At 37.5% G+C, this 18,258-nt stretch overlaps 1 protein-coding gene across 2 annotated transcripts in view; it reads left to right on the top strand.

Annotated features, from left to right (window-relative positions):
* Positions 1 to 3,901: 3,901 nt before the first annotated feature.
* METTL15 (methyltransferase 15, mitochondrial 12S rRNA N4-cytidine) overlaps positions 3,902 to 18,258 on the top strand; it is a 173,431-nt gene continuing 159,074 nt past the window's right edge. Inside the window, exons 1-2 of one of the 2 annotated variants that reach the window (XM_080931673.1) lie at positions 3,902 to 4,009; positions 10,199 to 10,485. In XM_080931673.1, coding sequence (XP_080787799.1) covers positions 10,216 to 10,485 — 270 coding nt within the window. In that variant the 5' untranslated portion in view covers positions 3,902 to 4,009; positions 10,199 to 10,215. Of the gene's footprint in view, positions 4,010 to 6,175; positions 6,252 to 10,198; positions 10,486 to 18,258 lie in introns of those variants that run through there. The other variant, XM_080931672.1, reaches the window with a different exon arrangement.

Here is an 18,258-nt window from a genome sequence, read left to right as displayed (position 1 = left end):
CATGTTAGGCAGTTATGATGTGAGACATTACTGGTGTGGCTGACATTGTGGAGATAGAATCTCATAGCAAACTCCTTGATCCTCTGGACGAATTCCATCACTTAAAAAGCCAAGTAAGTTCTAGGCCACCCTGAAGAAAAGGTTGGGCATGTGGTGCACTTTTACTCCCAGAATTTGGGAAGCAGAGGCAGGTAGATCTTGGTGAGTTTGAGGCCGGCCTGTTAAGTACAGTAAGTTTCAGTCAACTATAGTTACACAGACCTTATCTGGGGGGAAAAAAAAGGAAAAGAGAAAGGAAAACCAAAAGAAAACAAAACATCCCTGCAGATACCTTGAGCTGAGATACTTAGTGAGGCGTGTCACATCCACACCATTGGCTTCCCCTCTATGAGCTGCTGGTGGGAGGTCCAGTTCTTGCCATCCCAGTCAGCACACTACCCTTTAGCAGCACACCAGAGTATTCCCGAGAGAGACATTGGACCTGTGTAGGGCCCGTGGGTTCAAGATGCTTGTCTCTGGTGCCCTATCAAGGGTAGTGGCTCCTCTATCCTTGCTGATACCACTCAAGTTAAAGGATTAGCCTTACCATTGAAAGTGGGCAAAGAAAGACTGCTCAACTAACTCCTTGCTAGAGTCTATACTGAAAGCAGTTCTCCATATTCTCATCACAAAGAAATATCACTGAATACTTACTGCATTTTAAAATACCTATAGAAATTTCCAATTAGCTTTAAACTCTTTAGCCCTCAATAAACATTTTAAAAGCTTGTTCTCATCCTTATCTAATTTTATCGTTTTAAAAAATGAAAGATGGATGATATTTTTAAAGAATCATTCATTTTCCTACTTTCTAAAGTAAGAAAGTAAATAAAACCATTCCCTCCATGCTAGTGACTGAACATAAGACTTGAGCCCTCCCACATAACTTCACTCACTGTCCAATTTTCCTAACAGAATACCTAGGGCAGACAGAATAATCAAAATGCAAAACCAGGCTCTGTGAGACATCTGCAGTTACAGCTACTGAGGAGGTTGAGGGAGGTCAGGTTAAACCCAGGTACTGGAGACCAGCTTCTGTAACATTGAGACCATCAACACAGTAAGAAATACATTTAACATGTTGTTAATTTTTGAGTATTTCACACGTGTTTATGTTTTAACTTTACTTGTATTGTAAGTTCCTCCATATCCCCATCATATTTGCTCAAAACATTTTATGTGCCTTTTCAAAATAACCCTAGGGTCCAGAAGTTTATGTGTGTGTATATACATTTAAATATATTACATTTTATTTACTGTGTTTTATGTGTCTGTGGAGATCTGCTGACAAGTTGTACTGTCAATTCTATCCTGTGAATCCCAGGAATGTACCTTTATCCACTAGGCCATGTCACTGGTTCCAGAAATATATTTCTTAAAGGTAAAAAATATTTCAAGTATACCGATGTACTCAGAAACTAATGACAGTACTCCTACATTAAAATGATGCTTTTTCTTTTTCCAACATGGTAAGAGTCTGTTATCTAGTTGATTCTGCATTAAGTGCAAAGCCCATGTTTAATATGAAATAGTTGTTATCTGTGGAGTAAGATGAAGATTTGCAAATTCTCTTTGGACAATGCTTTGAGGAGAATAGTATAGTCCCCGATCAGTTTTTGTCATATTCCGTCTTAAATGGTATGTTATTAAAGTAGAAACAGTGGTAAGAATTTTTTTTTTTGGTGTGAATAAAATAAGTCTATATAGACCATAGAAGACTAATGATCCATTTCTGAAAGAACGGGTATAAAAGAGGACCATGAAGGGGCTCTTTCTGGTGAAATTCAAACTGATTAGGGCAGATGGTATGTAAGAGCCTTTCCTGCTCCAAAATTGTATGACTAGTCTTTATCTTAGGAAATATAAGGAAAAATACTGAAATGATAGCAAATAGAATTATTACTTTATTTCTATATAGTTCTTAAATATAGTTAACAATTAAATTAATAAGAATATATAAAAATACATAGAACCCAAAAGGCAATTTACTCATTTATAGGCCCTGAGAAGTTTCCACATAAAAAGTAAAATTATATACTTGTTTTTTTAAAAAAAATAAAGGTACCTAGATAGCCTTAAGGATTCTACACATTCAAGATACATACTGTCATTATACATATATCATGTAATGACTGCAGCAATAAATTAGTAGACTGCCAACATGTATCCCCCATCCTGTAACCTTTAATTTAGTTTGCATGTTTGGATTAGAATCTATTTCTCCACTCTCCATTCAGTAGTAAACACTGCTTATCTGTGTTTTCCTGGAAACCTCAGCACTCAGCAGGAGAATTTTGTTTACTAGTGGAGGAGAGAACTACAAACTGTAACTTTTTCTAATATCATACAGTAACTATTTTTAATGAATATGGTAGACTTTCACCAGGTCAATATGGTGATAAGAGGCAATAGTGATGATCACATGAGTCATTTTCTGCCAGGAACTATGGCAAACATTTCATATTCATGTCATTCAGCTTTCATATTAATCATGCAAGGTGGCTTACAAACAAAGGAACTTAGTAATTTCCCCAAATGTTATTACTAGTAAGACAGAAAGCAGACCCAGGTACAAACCCAAAGCTCATGACTTCGAAACAGAAAAGAATGCTTCTAAGCAGGGTGACAGAAGCACAGTGACATAGCCATGAATTATTCCAAACTCAAGTAGAAAATTCTGGTCAGAACAGGGAACTATCCTCACTTACAGTTTCTATCTGGCTTAAACCTTGTCAGCGTCCCTGATTTGACTGCCTTACAAACACCAGAGAAGAATGACAAGTTGCACTGGAAGAAATATCAGCACCCATATTGGGCTATTACTTTTTCTCTTGCCTTTCATAGCATTAACAGCATAGTGATTTTTATCATATCTACTGATTTGATGTTTAACTATAGTGGGACAAGATGCTCCTTAAAATTAAAAAAAATCTTAAATATCTGTAAATACTGAGAATACCTCTCAAGGCAAATCATTTTTGCTAACTGAAATAGTTCTTATAATACACTGCATTTAATAGCAAGTAGTATTTTAACAGCTCTGTGAATTTTATATTCTCTAACATCAAAGGTCAAGAAAACCTTCCAAAACCCAAGGTAGGAACTGGACACAGTGATATGACATCACCAGCAAAGTTAGTTCTACTCCAATAATCCCCTTTCATATTAAAATGAGCAATAGCTTTGGCTTTTTTGTAAAGGCAAGACAAAAGAGCTCTGCAGAATTGGTGGCTGCTTTCTGGCCTCCAGGCACTTGTTTTTTTTTTTTTTTTCTTTTTTCTTTTTTTTTTTTTTAAATTGGTGTGATCTTCAGCAACACAGCTGGGCAGTCAGGGTCGGTCTTGCCTGACGCTAAAACTGGGCTCCAAACTGACCAGAGAGCCTCTCTGCACAAAAGCTCCTCCCTTGACAGTAAAGCCCAGAAGTCGCACACTCACGTGTGCAGCCAAAGCAGGATACTCGGAACTTGGAATCCGGAAGGAACTTCACACTCCAGGAGGCTGGACTGTGAGAGTTCTCAGTTTAAGTCTGAGAAAGGCTCGCCTTGTCAAGTACACTCGGTAGCTCCGGACCCTTCCAGCCGCAGTACCAAGTGGACCCTAGACCCGCACTTCCCGCCGAAAGCGACTTTGTTGGCTGACGCCGGATCCTCCAGTCCGGTGATCCTCGAATCAACTCACGCGTCCCCAGACACTGCGCCCACCTCACTCACCTAGAAGAAGTGACCGCGACAACTTGGCAGAGAAGGCTTCCAGGAGCTCCAGACACAGCCACAAATTCAAACCCAAGCCAGCTTCCGCATCTATCCATCTCATTGGCTGCTGTTCGGCTGACGTCAGCACGTCGGACGTTTTCCCCGGCGTCTCGCAGTTTGGCGCCAGTGGCTGGGCCTCACGGGCCGGAGAAGAAGCTGCTTTTCTGGGCGTCGCCTTGGCAACGCGTGCTGTCGTTTCCGGGAGCCTTGGCAGAGGTGGGCGGAGCTAGGGCGTCTGCAGGTGGGAAGCAGATACCTGGGATCTTTACTAGGCTGCAGACCTTAGGTCTGGGCTTTGTAGTCTTTGAGTGAATGTGTTTCTCAAAGGGGGAGAGGCAGTCTGCGGACCTGTAAAAGGGCCTGGGTTAGTTTGTTCTTTTTCCTTTCTGATTACTCAGGTTTCCAAGGATTAGGTCTCATGCTATGGGAGGTGTGATGTGAATTGATTCCAAGTCCAAGTCTTCTGGCCCAAGTCCCAAGTCTTTTGTCAGGTCTTCCTGGCCTGCTCTCATTATTGCTGATCGAAAATGTTTGCTATTTGACGGCATTTAACATGCTCCACGTATGACATTACAAAATGAAATCACTTAACGACATTGGCCTAGGACATTATTGGATTATGTGTTTCCTGTTCTAGAGTGTGTATAGTTTAGAAAAAAAAAACATGGAAACATGGGAAATAATTTTTCTATGACAACTCATTTAAAATTTGGCGGGGTATTTTATATTTGTATTATTGCCTAGGCAAGCCTTTTATCACTGAGTTGACATTTTCAGCCCTTTAGAAAAAACTTAGTAGTAAGATCCGGATTACATTGTTGTTGTTTATATGATTCGCCATTTAGTAAGCAAGTCTTACTTGTAGACTTTAGGAGCATATTAGTACACACTGAGGCCAACATCCCTTCTCTTCTGGACTTTAGATTCCTGTTAATTGAATATCACTGTAAAATTAGGATGCCACTGGGCAGAGGATTTATGTTTGTCTATGTATCTATATATCTATGTATCTACTTATCTATCTAATCTATTTATTTTACATTTTTAAACAAGGTCTTGCCTGGTAAGTGTGGCTGGCCTGAAGCTTGCTATGTAGACACAACTTGCCTGGGATTCATAGAGGTCTGCCTGCCACTGCTTCCTACACACTGAGATTAAAGGCATATGCTACCACACCCAGCAGTGGTGGTATTTTGTGATGGAAAACCCATAGATTATGATCACTTCTTACATCTATTGAAGAAAATCCGGAGAGTTGCAAACTATACATTATTCTTGTTCTATGAATTTTTTCTGAGCCCTGGAGAATGTGTCAATAAAGTTACTACTTATTTCTTGTGCCAACTGATGACATCATCATCTGTGTGGGTTTGGCAGTAAAAATGAGGAGAGGTCTTTTTATTTTAAACATTTCTTCACCATATAGTGCCAGACCTTTGGTGTCTCAGGCATATTTTTAACTCCTTAAATATTACCTCACTTGTTCTCAAAACAGACTATAAGATATAAACATAGTGTTCTGATTTTATTGGGAGAAAACCTCTATAGGGAAGTATTTGTCTTATAAAACAAACCATTCCGAACTCAGCCATTTGTTTTTAAAATATTTTCTAGGTGAAGTGACTATAATACATTTTAATCTAGTTTGAAAATATTTATCTTGACATCTTGAGAAATTATATTGGCAAATGAATAAGCAGACATTTACATCTCATATTTTTGTTTTGTTTTTGACATCCACACCTTATAGGCTTCTTAGTATTGCAAGTGTAGCCACACCTAATCCAAATACTATTTATTTAATTTCAGTTCTGCATTGTACTTGCTTTGTAGCAGAGTTCCAATTATGAGATCCATACTCTTGAGGAATGAAACATTTGCTCAAAACATAGGTTTTTAACAGTACAGCCAATACTATTATTGTGCAGTTGTCAACTCATGAGTTTGGCAGACATAATAACAGGAGAAGAGAACCTCATGCTTTTTAACAAAATTAAAAAGTGGGGGCAGGGGACCAAAACTTCCCCAATGTACAGGGCTAAGAAAGTAGAAATTTCCACCTTTGGTTAGAAATTGGATGATGTATGGAACCATTACAAAATTAATGAATTTTTTTATAGTAGACAGAAAATTGAAAGTTACATTTCAAATCGCCAGATATCAAAACAATTCTTAAAAAAAAAAAAACGTAAAAAGTAACATCTTATTTTTCCAAGAAGATCTTTAGTAACCCTTGACCCACAACACCCTTTCACAGTAGGTGTTGGGAGCAGCGGAACGAAAGGCAGACAGATCTCGGTTGCTCTGACGGACGGAGGGACGGACGGAGGAGGGCCCTTCTGTCCGTTCTTACAAGTTTCCCCCACTCGGGACCTAAGTATATGCAAATCAGGTTCTGCACTTTTGAGTCGCAGCTGGCCCCAACTTAGAAGCTGACCAAGGACTCTTTTTGCCTCAGGTGAGGAGAAGTCCCTAGTTCGGTGTTGTAGACAGGGCTCTTTCGGTGTAAAGGTTGTGGGAAGTGGATCCCCTCCCTGGAAGGAAACAAGCCCCTCCCCCGACTCTCTTGGGTGTACTTGATAGCCTGGCTTTGGAGATCCCCAGCTTTCCCTGTCTTCCCTTTGAAGACTGGCCAGGAAAGGCTGGGATCCTTTGACTAACCAGTGCATTCCTCCCTTTTCCACTTTTCACCCGCCTTTCCCCAGCCTCCAGGTCGCGTTTCTACCCTTAAAATTCGATTGGTAACATTTCCTCTCAGAGCAAACTAATAGTAGTTGTTCGCACCCAGAAGGAAATACTATTCACAAGGCTTCATTTGTACTCCCACAATTGAAAACGTAAGATGGCCAGTTTTGTGGTTTTCACATCTTCAGGGAACTTTGCCCATGTAGAAAAGTTAAATAACCCACTAACAGTGCACTAACTGTTTTATAGGCCAGGTTTACTGACTGGCAGTAAACTAAATAATCTCATAACATTGCAGAAAGATCCGTTTTCTTTGATAGGAGACTGGACTACAAAGAAGGAATTTCCTTTACAGTTTGCACTCAAATATTTTTAAGGCACTATCCCAGCAAAGGGGGTTACTACAAATAATCATTTATTTGTAACCCCTTCTCCATGTTTCCCTGGGTTACAAACTAGTTAGTTATTTGTTTAAAATTAGTTTTCACATTACCCTGAACATAGTTAAGTGAATGCATAAAATATGAGTACAATAGAGAATAAAATGCTGGTGCAAACAATTTGGTGTCCATTTTTATTTGCTTTACCGTCACATTGTTTTGAGGTTTTTATTGATGTCAGCGCTTCCTTAAAAGTCAAAATCTGCACATGAACCTGGAGAATGGCTCAGTGGTTAAGTGTTTGTCAGTTCTTGGGATCCACATAATCTTTCTTACCACTGCCTGTAACTGTAGCTGTGGGGGATACAATGCCTCTGGTCTCTGTGGGTACCTGCATTCGCGTGTAACCACAAATATAAAAATTAGTTATAACTGTTTGGACATGGATTATAGGTTTTTTAAATATTCCAGATTCTATTCTTTTGGCTAAGCATTGTGTGCCTTTTATTGGGGATCTCACAACACTGTTACTTGTAAGTAAAATCAAAGCTCTACTTAGGTATAAGTGTAGGAGACTGTTTCCATTGACAATATAATTCAAAAGATACTATATATACAGAGTTCATGTAGTGTACCTTTAAATTTTATGGTTACAATAAATACTTCATTGGGTTATGTTTGTAACACTGAAGAAAAAGATTTCAGGTTCTGAAGATAAGCCTCCTGCATTATAGTTACCTGTTATGGCTCAGACTATGTGGTAAGCTATTTAATTTCTTCAATGAATAACATAGGAATAATTATATTTAACTCCAAGAATTATGATAATAATCAAATGAGACCCAAAGAATTTTCCTTAGAGTTGTTAGCACTTAGAGCTGAATAAAAATTGGTTATTATTTTGAAAAAAATTGGGTACCTTAAATGAAAGGGTAGTTGTACTTAAGTTCTGTAATTTATCTGGAGAACTTAAAGAACAATTAACAATTTTTAAAAATTGGTTGATCCTTAAGATATGGAAATTCCCTTTAGAGTTTTATCTCTAGTTCCTTTGCCACCTCCCTATATTCACTATTTTTCATTGTCACATAGTTCAGGAGATTCCTTCTAAGAAAAATTGGATGTATTATCCTTAAGGAAACATCTTACTCATATTCTGTCTATTATATATGTGTATGTATATTCATTCTGTTTTAGTTAAACACATGACTAATTTTGTTGTTGCTTTTCAAGGTAGCTCTGGCTGTCCTGGGACTGGCTTTTCAGACCAGGGTGGCCTTGAACTCAGAGATCTACATTCCTTTGTCTCCTGAGTAGTGGGAATTATAGGACTGTGCCACCACTCCCAGCTCCTAAATCACTATATTTTTCAAAAGGAAAGGAATTTGTTTCTTTAGGTATTTTGAAACCATGGATGGGGGGGGGCAGTCAGACTGGATTGATGCTAACCTTTATTTTGTAAAGTCTGAAATGTATTCATTCTTCTGTGTGTTCTTCCACTCCCTTCTACTCAATCACTTGTTAAGCACTTAGCATTCACTTGACTTTGTGGATATGGAACCATAGAACTTTAAAATTTTTTTTAAAATTATTTATGTGAGAACATTGTAGCTGTCTTCAGATGCACCAGAAGAGTGCATCAGATCCCATTAAAGATGGTTGTGAGCCACCATGTGGTTGCTGGGAATTGAACTCAGGACCTGGAAGAGAGCAGTCAGTGCTCTTAACCACTGAGCCATTTCTTCTTCCTGAACTTATTCTGAAATGATTCTTAATCCACAAGGAAGGAAGAGTAGTGGCAACTGGGTATTTACCATGGAAGTATTACAAATATTGTTTGAAGCTAATTGGGCAAAACATAGATGATTTTATTTTTTTCCTGTTAATATGTTTATATAAGAATCCCTTTCTCCCTGTACATTTGGAAGAGTTTCAAATTGTAGAAGAAAATGAGAAAGTTTGAGAAGTTCAAAGGCTGTCTTACCCACTTGCTTGTCTTACCCACAGGGAGCATATATTGGAAAGTGAGGCTCTGGGATGTACCTTAAAGGTAGAGAGTGAATGATTGTTTTGATGTGTTCTTGGATTCGGTTTGCAAGGATTTTGTTGAGTATTTTTGCATCAATGTTCATAAGTGAGATTGGTCTGAAGTTCTCTTTCCTTGCAGGTTGCAGGGTCTTTGTTTAAAATAAAGCTGTTCAAAAAAAAAAAAAAAAAAAAAAAAAAAAAACCAACCAAACAAACAAAAAAACAAAGGTAGAGGGTGAATTTCGTGAACTTAAAACCAATCAACAAGCAAGGCCACACAACACAAGACAAACCAAACCAAATTGGTAGCTATGAAGTGCCCAATGAGAGCCAGGTGTCTTGACATGTGTCTTGAATTGTAGTATTTGGGACTCTGAGGCAGATAACAAATTCAAGATTATTTTGGGTTCCATAGCAAGATTTGTCTCAATTAAATAAGGGATGAAAATTTATGTTAGTGTTTGATTGTGTATATAGTATGGATAAAATGGCTTTGGTCTTCAGGACTCCAAGTGGGGGGGGGGTTGGAGAAAAGAGATAAACATCTAAACCTGCCCAGCTTAGAGTTTGTTGAGTTGTAATTTAATTTGGTGTGTACTTCAGGGATCGGGACGTGCTCAGGTAGTCTTGCCAGTGACTGCTTTGGAAATCTGCAGGATTGTCACAAAGTGATCATATTCTCTTGTCTGAATGCACATGTTCATTCTTTTCTAGGGTCCATCCATCTCCTCAGATCTAAGTTGACTATATTAACCTAGCACTGGGAGAACACTAAATAAAACAACAAGAAATGAAGAATGAGCAGAATCTAACAAAACACATTTGTATTCCCTGTAGAGATCTAGCTTACCTTTTAGATAAGAGTGGATAAGCTTGGGTACTAGGTCCATACACTTGGGTTACTTTTTAAATTAATATTTTAAACTTTCTGAGCTGCTCTTTAGAACTAATTAAGTTTAAAATATATTGCAGAAAATGAGTAAGTAATTTTCATATTGATGAGGGCTGGAAAATGATGGTTTGAGAATTTGTAAGGGGACTACAAAAGTGTATTTATTTAATTAATTAGTTAATTAGTTTTTGAAGTTCAGGTTGGCTTCCTCAGACATTCCTCCTGTTTTAGCCTCTTAAGTTCTGGAATTGTAGTTGTAGTCACCATGAACATAGAGGAATTACAGTTAATTATGTTTGGGTGTTCAGTTTGGTTTCTTGTTGCATGGAAGGAACTCAGATTCAATTGCTTAGATGATTGGTCTTAAATTTTTAAAGAATTAGAAACCAAAAGTCATCATATTTTAACTTTCTCTTCTAGATTTCTTGATCTACAGAATGCTTCGATATTCATATTTTCTCAGAACATATACCAGACTGTTTTCATACTTTGTGGATTCCGGTCCATTTAATTTGGATGTCTGTCCCCACACAATCCACACTACAGCAGCAATGCATACTGATTATAAAGCCTCAGAAGGGATAGCTCTGTGTGGTACTCAGAATGTGTATAGATCTGAAGAGAAAGATTCTGAAGCCATGGCTAAATTACATATCCCAGTAATGGTGGACGAAGTTGTTCATTGCTTGACACCACAAAAGGGACAGGTGAGTTGATTTTCTAAAATTGTGTTTTATTTAAACATTTTATTGAGTTGCAATTTACCTATCATAAAATTCATTTTTAAAGTTATATAATTGAATGCTCTTTAGCTTGTGCTTACATTCTTTTACTTAATGTATTTTAAAGATTACTCAGGTTGTAGCATGTGCTTTTTTACTTTTATCTCTGTGTATGCATGTATGTATGTATGTATGTATGCAAGCATATGTATGGTTTTTGGCATGAAATCCAGTGTTGCACATATTCAGTGCTCTCTCACTGAGCTACAACCACAGCCACACTTTGTTCTTTTTTTTTTACTGCAGGTTGTTTCTTGGTATGGCCATGTGGCTGTGCCTCTATTATTAACTATCTTGTGGTTATTGTTGATGTGAGTTCTATGAATTCCAGATCTTGTGTGGTGTATACTTTCAATTCTCTTATTTATATACTTATATAGATAGACTATCATGATTGGAAGTTTAGAGAATCTGAGAAATTATTTACCTGAGTTTATTAATTTTACCAAATCACAGGTGTCAGAGTAATTTATAATTTACACTTGCTGAGAGGTTGAGTATGAAAACTCAATTCCAGAACAGTTTTTTGAAAATTGTATTATCTTTATAGTACTTACTAGAGACAAGATAGGCATCTAAATTCCTATTCCTCTTTTCTTAGCTCTAAATGTGCACTACCCATCTTTGCTTTTCAGAAATATTAAGAGTTTCAAAACCAATTGTGTGTTTCTCTCATAAAATATCCAAAGCTTGGAAATTGTAAAGAAATGAGATTTGCGTGGCTCAGTTTTGGAGACTGAGTATCCGATCACATTGGCAGTTGCTATAGTGCGATTTTCTTGTCTGTATTTCATGGTGGTGCATAACATTATGGAGGTGAAATGTAGGAGGGAGAATGAATTGTGACATGGGAGCTAGACCTTGAGGACAGGCCAGTCTTACTCATTTATAGCAAAGTCTCATGTAAGAAGTACATCAATTCCTTCTGAGAGCAGTGCCCCTGGTGACCTTAATGTTCCTACTAGGACAGGCTGTGAAACACTAAAGACTTCTCAACATTACTATACCAGAGAATAAGCTCCCAACATATAAACCCTTAGGCAATAAATTACATGTCTACTGTTCTCTCTCCCTCCCTCCCTCCCTCCCTCCTTCCCTCCCTCCCTCCCTCCTTTCCCCCCTCTCTCTCTGTATTGTATATGTGTGGGAGTCTGTAATAATGGCATCTTGTATGAGAGATAGATGATGGATAGTGTGAAAATAATATATAATGTATAACATACGATATACAACATAAAATATACAGTATAATATATAGCATTTGATAACTAATAAATCTTACTATAGACCTTTGCACCTTTACCAATCAACTATATTCTTTCCTTTTTAAGTCATTATTTTATACCCCTTCAATTAACTTTTTTTAACTTCACTTTGGTATATCTGAATCACCACCATCACATTTTTTGAATTTAGAGGCCATTATTTATTACATCACAAGGTTCCTAATCACACGCAGCACAGTAAAAGAAGGCAGCTGATACACAATTGACAGTACATAGCCTGTTTAATACGGAAACACTGGACAGTAAGATAAGTCAGGTCTTCGATAGGATGGGAAGAATAGGCTAGCATGGAGTTTTTTCATTCTACTTAATGCCTGGGCAATTTAAAACATATGAATCATTGACAACTGGAAAACCTCTGACTGAAGTTATGGAAAGTAAAATGGCAGATAGGGACGACTGAACTGGTTGTGTGTGTGTGTGTGTGTATTTGTGTGTGTATCCATGTGGAGTATGTGCATGTAGAGTAGGTGTGATGGTTTTTATGCACTCTGCCCATGGAGTGACACTATTAGAAGTTGAGGCCCTGTTGGAGTAGGTGTGTCCTTGTAGTTGAGGGCTTTAAGACCTTCACCCTAGGTTCCTGGAAGTCAGTCTTTCACTAGTAGCCTACAGATGGAGATGTGGAGCTTTTTGCTCCATCTGAACCATGCCTGCCTAGAGGCTGCAATGCTCCTGCTTTGATGATTATGGACTGAGCCTCTGAACCTGTAAGCCAACACCAAATAAATGTCCTTATAAGAGTTGTTTTGTTCATGGTGTCTGTTGAAAACAGTAAAACCCTGAGACAGAAGTTGTTACTAGGGACTGGGGTATTGCTATGACAGACCTGACCATGGTTTTGTTTGGAAGAATGTGGATTTCAGGACTTTGTATTTGGAAAGCAGTGGAATGCTTTAAATGGGGTTTGATGGGCCATCATGGTAGAATATGGAAGACTTTGTTCCTGAGAGTGATTTAAACTGTGCAGACCTGGGCTAAGATGTTTCAGAGGAGAACAATTTCAGTATGTGGCACAGAGACTGTTTTTGTGGTATTTTGGTGAATAGTGTGGCAGCTTGTCTGAGAAGTCTATCTGAGGCTAAGGTATATATAAATTGCATTGACAAAGGAAGTCTCAGAAAAGCCCAACAGAGACTTTATTCTTTGGTTAAGTTTCATGAAGAGTGTTTTGAACAAGTGTGGCATGCTTAGAAAGGAAAAATACAAAATATGTGGTTTCAGTATTAAAGAGGCACCAGGAAGTGAAATGAATCCTGTGTTCAAAGATATTAAGTTGACTTAAGGGAATAATGACCTTGGGACAAGATTCCACACAGCTAAGTGTGGATCTAGGGATGATAGTACAAGCCTTTAGTCCTAGAAGGCAACAACAAGCAGATCTCTGAGTTCAGGGCTAGCCTGGAACAGAGCAAATTCTAGGTAAAGAAAAATTTAAGTCCAGGTGTAATGGACCATACCTTTAATCCCAGGAAATAGGCATCCAGATCTCTGAGTTCAAAGTCAGTCTACAGAGCAAGTTCTAAGATAGCCAAGCTTAGGCAGTGAAGGAGTTGGAAAACAGAAAGCTGTTGATAATGTAATAGAACAAGGGGACATGTTCCATCCCTAGCAATCAGTAGAACTTAGTAGCTTTGGTCACGTGGCCCTGGCTTTAGAGTCCTGAATAGAAAGGAAAAATTGATGCTGGTTAGCTGTAGCTAAGAAATTAGTGGTGATTGAGAAGAGACCAGCATCACTGAGGTGAAATCTTCTTGAGATGTGCTTTCTGAGAGGACAAAGAAACTTGTTTCAGAGACAGCCAAGGTTGGTCCCAATGCCACAGCTATACTTAGTGATGTGTAGGAGTTACCCAGGTGGTACTGGTTTTGAAGGCATGAAGGGGTGATGGAGAGCAGCTGAGGCTTTACACAGTGAAAGGCTATGGGAGGACACTGGTGAAGGTGCAGCCTCAGTTGAAGTGGATGGCCCAGAACAGAAGGGTTTATGCAAAGGAGTTGAGGCTAGGCACCATTTAGAGATTCTATGAGAGGCTATTATGGAAGCATAGTTGTAGCAGAAGCTCCCAGAGTATTGGAATGGAATGATACAGCAGTGGCAGTGGGGTGGATCAACCTGAGCTTAGAGTGCTACAGAGAGCAGAGGTGAAGAAGTGATGCCAGCCCTTTGAAGGAGCCCAGAAGATCATGTGTGGATCCTGGACATTGAAACAAGAATCTGTAACATTGAGGTTGCCTTGGAGACCCCAAGATTTTCAAGATGCCAGAGCCTTGGGCTCTCTGCTGAGGAAAGCTGCTTACAGGGAGTGGAACCAGCCTCGGGGAAAGAACTTTATTACAGTCAACAAAGATGAAAAAGGAATTGGAGTTCTGATGGATACTCCATTGGCTGTTTTCCTGTCTTGCTTTGGGGATTACAGTTAAGGGATTGGATGAATATCAGAGGAAACTTTGAACTTTGGACTTTTAACATTGTTGAGACTGCTGTAGAATAGGGGGACTTCGGAAGTTGGACTAAATGTATTTTGCATTGTGATATATATATATATATATATAAATATATATATATATATTTAAATTGAACAACTTTATTTTAAAAAACAAAGATAAATGTACAGATTTTAAGCATTTTTGCATAAAAGTATATAAATACATTTTTCTCAGTACTTGATTTTTTTAAAGGTTTGATAGTGTGCATTAAAACCTCAAAACAACCCTGAGATTCCACCTCACACCAGTCAGATTGTCCAAGATCCAAAACTCAGATGACAACAGATGCTGGTGAGGTTGCGGAGAAATAGGAACACTTCTCCACTGTTGGTGGGGTTGTAAACTGATACAACCACTCTGGAAATTAGTCTGGTGATTCCTCAGAAAATTGGACATAGTACTACCTGAAGATCCAGCTATTTCACTTCTGGGCATATACCCCAGAGACACTCCAATATACAACAAAGATACATGCACCATAATGTTCATAGCAGCTCTATTAATAATAGCCAGAAGCTGGAAAGAACCCAGATGTCCTTCAGTAGATGAATGGATACAAAAATTGTGGTACATTTACACAATGGAGTACTACTCAGCCATCAGAAACAATGACTTAACCAAATTCTTAAGAAAATGGTTCCATCTAGAGAATATCATCCTGAGTGAGATAACCCAGTCACAAAAGAACAGACATAATATGCAGTCACTGATAGTGGGATGCTAACACCAGAGGCTTGGACTGCCCCAGAAACAACTCACAGACTGTGTGAAGTTCAAGAAAAAAGAAAACAAAACAAAACAAAAAACAAACAAACAAACAAAAAAAAAACAAAAAAAGAAAACAAAACAAAAAAAAAACCTTCATGCTCAATCCTTACACACCAAGAAAATGTTGACTAATTCCTGGTTACCTCCTGTTTTACATGTACTTTTTGCTCATTGTAACTAGTAAGACTTTAATGCAGAGTATCAAACCTTAAAAAAAAAGCAAAAAAAAAAAAAGCCTAGCACTGACACAATTGTATTTGTATACATTTATGCAAAAATGTTTAAAATTTTTTTCTTTTATCTTTGTTTTTTAAAATAAAGTTAAAAAAAAACCTTACTAGTTACAATGAGCATAAAGTACATGTAAAACAGATGTAACCTGGAATTAGTCAAAGTTTTCTTGGTGTGTAAAGATTAAGCATAATGTTTTTTCATTTTATTTCTTCTTGTTTTTGGGGCCTTTGTTTTTTCTTGAACTTCATATAGTCTGTGAGTTGTTTTTGGGGTGTTCAGAGCTTTCTGGGGGCATTGTGCTATATTTAAGTATGGATCCCATAGACTCATACATTTGAACAAGCCTATGGGGCCAGGGAGTGGAATATGATGGTTTGTATATGCTCCGCCCAGGGAGTGGCACTATTAGAAATTGAGGCATTTTTGGAGTAGGTGTGACCTTGTTGGAGTAGGTGTGTTACTGTGGGTGTAGCCTTAAGACCCTCATTTTAGCTGCCTGGAAGTCAGTCTTCCATCAGCAGCCTAAAGGTGAAGATGTATAACTACTCTCAGCTCTGCCTGCACCATTCCTGCTTGGTGCTGCCATAATCCTGCTTTGGTGATTAAGGACTGAACCTCTGAACCTGTAAGCCAGTCTTCATTAAGTGTTGTCCTTATAAGACTTGCCTTGGTCCTTGTGTCTGTTCATGGCAATAAAATCCTAACTAACATAATAGGGGAGGGAGGGGAGAATGGAGAGCATGAAGGAGAGGAGAAGGGAAATCAGGAATGAATGAGGGAGGATGGAAGAGAGACAGAGAGCCATTAAAAACTTGGCATATGCCAAGTATAGAATTCTTTATCTACAGAAGTGACTGACGGGCCAGGGAAGTAACTGCTTGAGTGTAAAACAAGTGTCCAGTTTCTTGTTTTAGTGAGGAGTGCTCTTTCTTTTATTAACTTTTTCCCTCCCATGTTACAGAATGTTATTTGTTCTACTTAGTGCCTGCCAAGTTAAATATTCCTATTTTTCTAAAATCCTTTTTACAGAAACTTCTAATATTTGATTACATTTTAGACACTTTGACTTGTTTATAATAATATATAAAATTACCCATTATCCTATCTTACTATGAGTTTTGTTGGTAGAAGTAAATACAATTTTGAACAAAATATTTTGAATCTACAAATGTTAGACAATATAATATTCAAAAAATAAAACTATAGCCTGACAAGTTTTTACATTTATTAAAGATTAGATATATAATTATATATAATATATATATATAATTATATATATAATTATATTATATATATAATATATATATAATATATATAATATATAATTATATATATAATTATATAATATATATAATAAATTATATATATATATATATATATAATTCTTACAGTATGTAGGTTTTTTTCCCTAGAGATTTCTGCTAGTTGGACCAAGTAAACTAAATTGGATGTTGCTTACCATGCCTATGTGTTATCATTAAAGCATTTTTTTTAACCTCACCCCAGATTATCTTAGTTTATCTGGCATGTTCAGAAGAGTCGTTTAGGTGAATGCTGTCACTCTGAAGGAACTCTCAGTACATGTAAATGAAGATTTAAGCAGGTTCACCAAGGCTGGAACTTTTTGTTGAATAAAACATCCTTGAATGACATTTTCTTTATTTCCTGTAGAGATTGATAATGTAAAGATAACAAAACTCATGTTACAGTACAATTTATGCATTATCCTAGCCAAAGGGCTGAGGCATGATTCTAAATATACTTAATATTGAAATATATATGTCGTCTTTTATGCAACATACATAAGGTGGCACTGTCTGTGAGTGTTTTCTAATTGATTTCTGGACCTCAACAAGGAAAGCATATTTTGTCAATTTGCTGAACTTTCCTGGCAGTACCTAACATTTATTTTGTGCTTACTCATAGAGTAGAAAAAGAAGCAGAAAGAAACCCTACTTACTCCCTAGTAAATCTGTACTTTATTTGTTTTTTGTTTTTTTGTTTTTTGTTTTTTTTTTGTTTTTTGTTTTTTTGAAACCAAGGGGGAGAAATGTAGGTGTTTCTACAACTTGACCCACCCTGTTCTTTCATTCTGTTCAGATTCTTGGGAAAACTGTAATCCCCATTGATTTTGGCATTTCCATTCTCCTGATTTCAGTCTCATATTCCAGGAACTTTTAATAGAAAGTTTAATTTTATGAATGTTATTTCTGAAAATTTTCAAGGGAGGCACACATAGAGATAATGTTATTTTTACCTTTTGAGCTGTCTGGCAGGCAGCTTTATTCACTATTCCCTTAATCCTCAAGTAATAAAGAACTGGTGACAGGCCTGGGACAGGAAAGGTCTTCATTCCACCCAGAATCCATTGTTTGCCCCTCTCCTTCCTGTGCCTTCTCCCCAGATCATTTTACTTTGCAAACTCTGAGTCATGCCTTCACTTGTACCTCACACCCACTTAATCATATTTCCCCATGCCTCCTTCAATGGTGAATTTACAGATGGAACTTTTGATTGTAACAATAATGAAAGCATTTTGTTTTAAGTGAAGTCTATGGGAATGTTACAGTAATTTACCTAATGCTTAGAAGGTACTGACCTGAGGAAGTGAATGGTTTTGGAAATTTGCTCAGAATGCTAGCTAGTTTTGCAAATACAATGAATATATCTATTAGTTTGAATTTTTAAGGAAAGAAGAACTGCTTGTCTTTCATTGCTTGGGTAGTTCAGAATAGCCAAATGAATTCCAGTTTTTGTCCAGGTTTTGTTTTGTCTATTTTAATTATTCATCTGTTTGATTCTGAGAGTCAATCCCAAGGCATTGCACTCTGTAGGGAAGTACTCTCCCCACTGCTTTTTGTAAGAACACATTAGTTACCTAAGAGTATTTTTCTCATTTCAGAGATGTATTAGTCTAGGCT

This window comes from Micromys minutus (genome assembly GCF_963924665.1).
Source record: "Micromys minutus genome assembly, chromosome: 17".
NCBI lineage: Eukaryota > Metazoa > Chordata > Mammalia > Rodentia > Muridae > Micromys > Micromys minutus.
The sequence above is the reverse complement of the archived record's forward strand: the minus strand, read 5'-3'. Positions and strand labels throughout refer to the sequence as shown.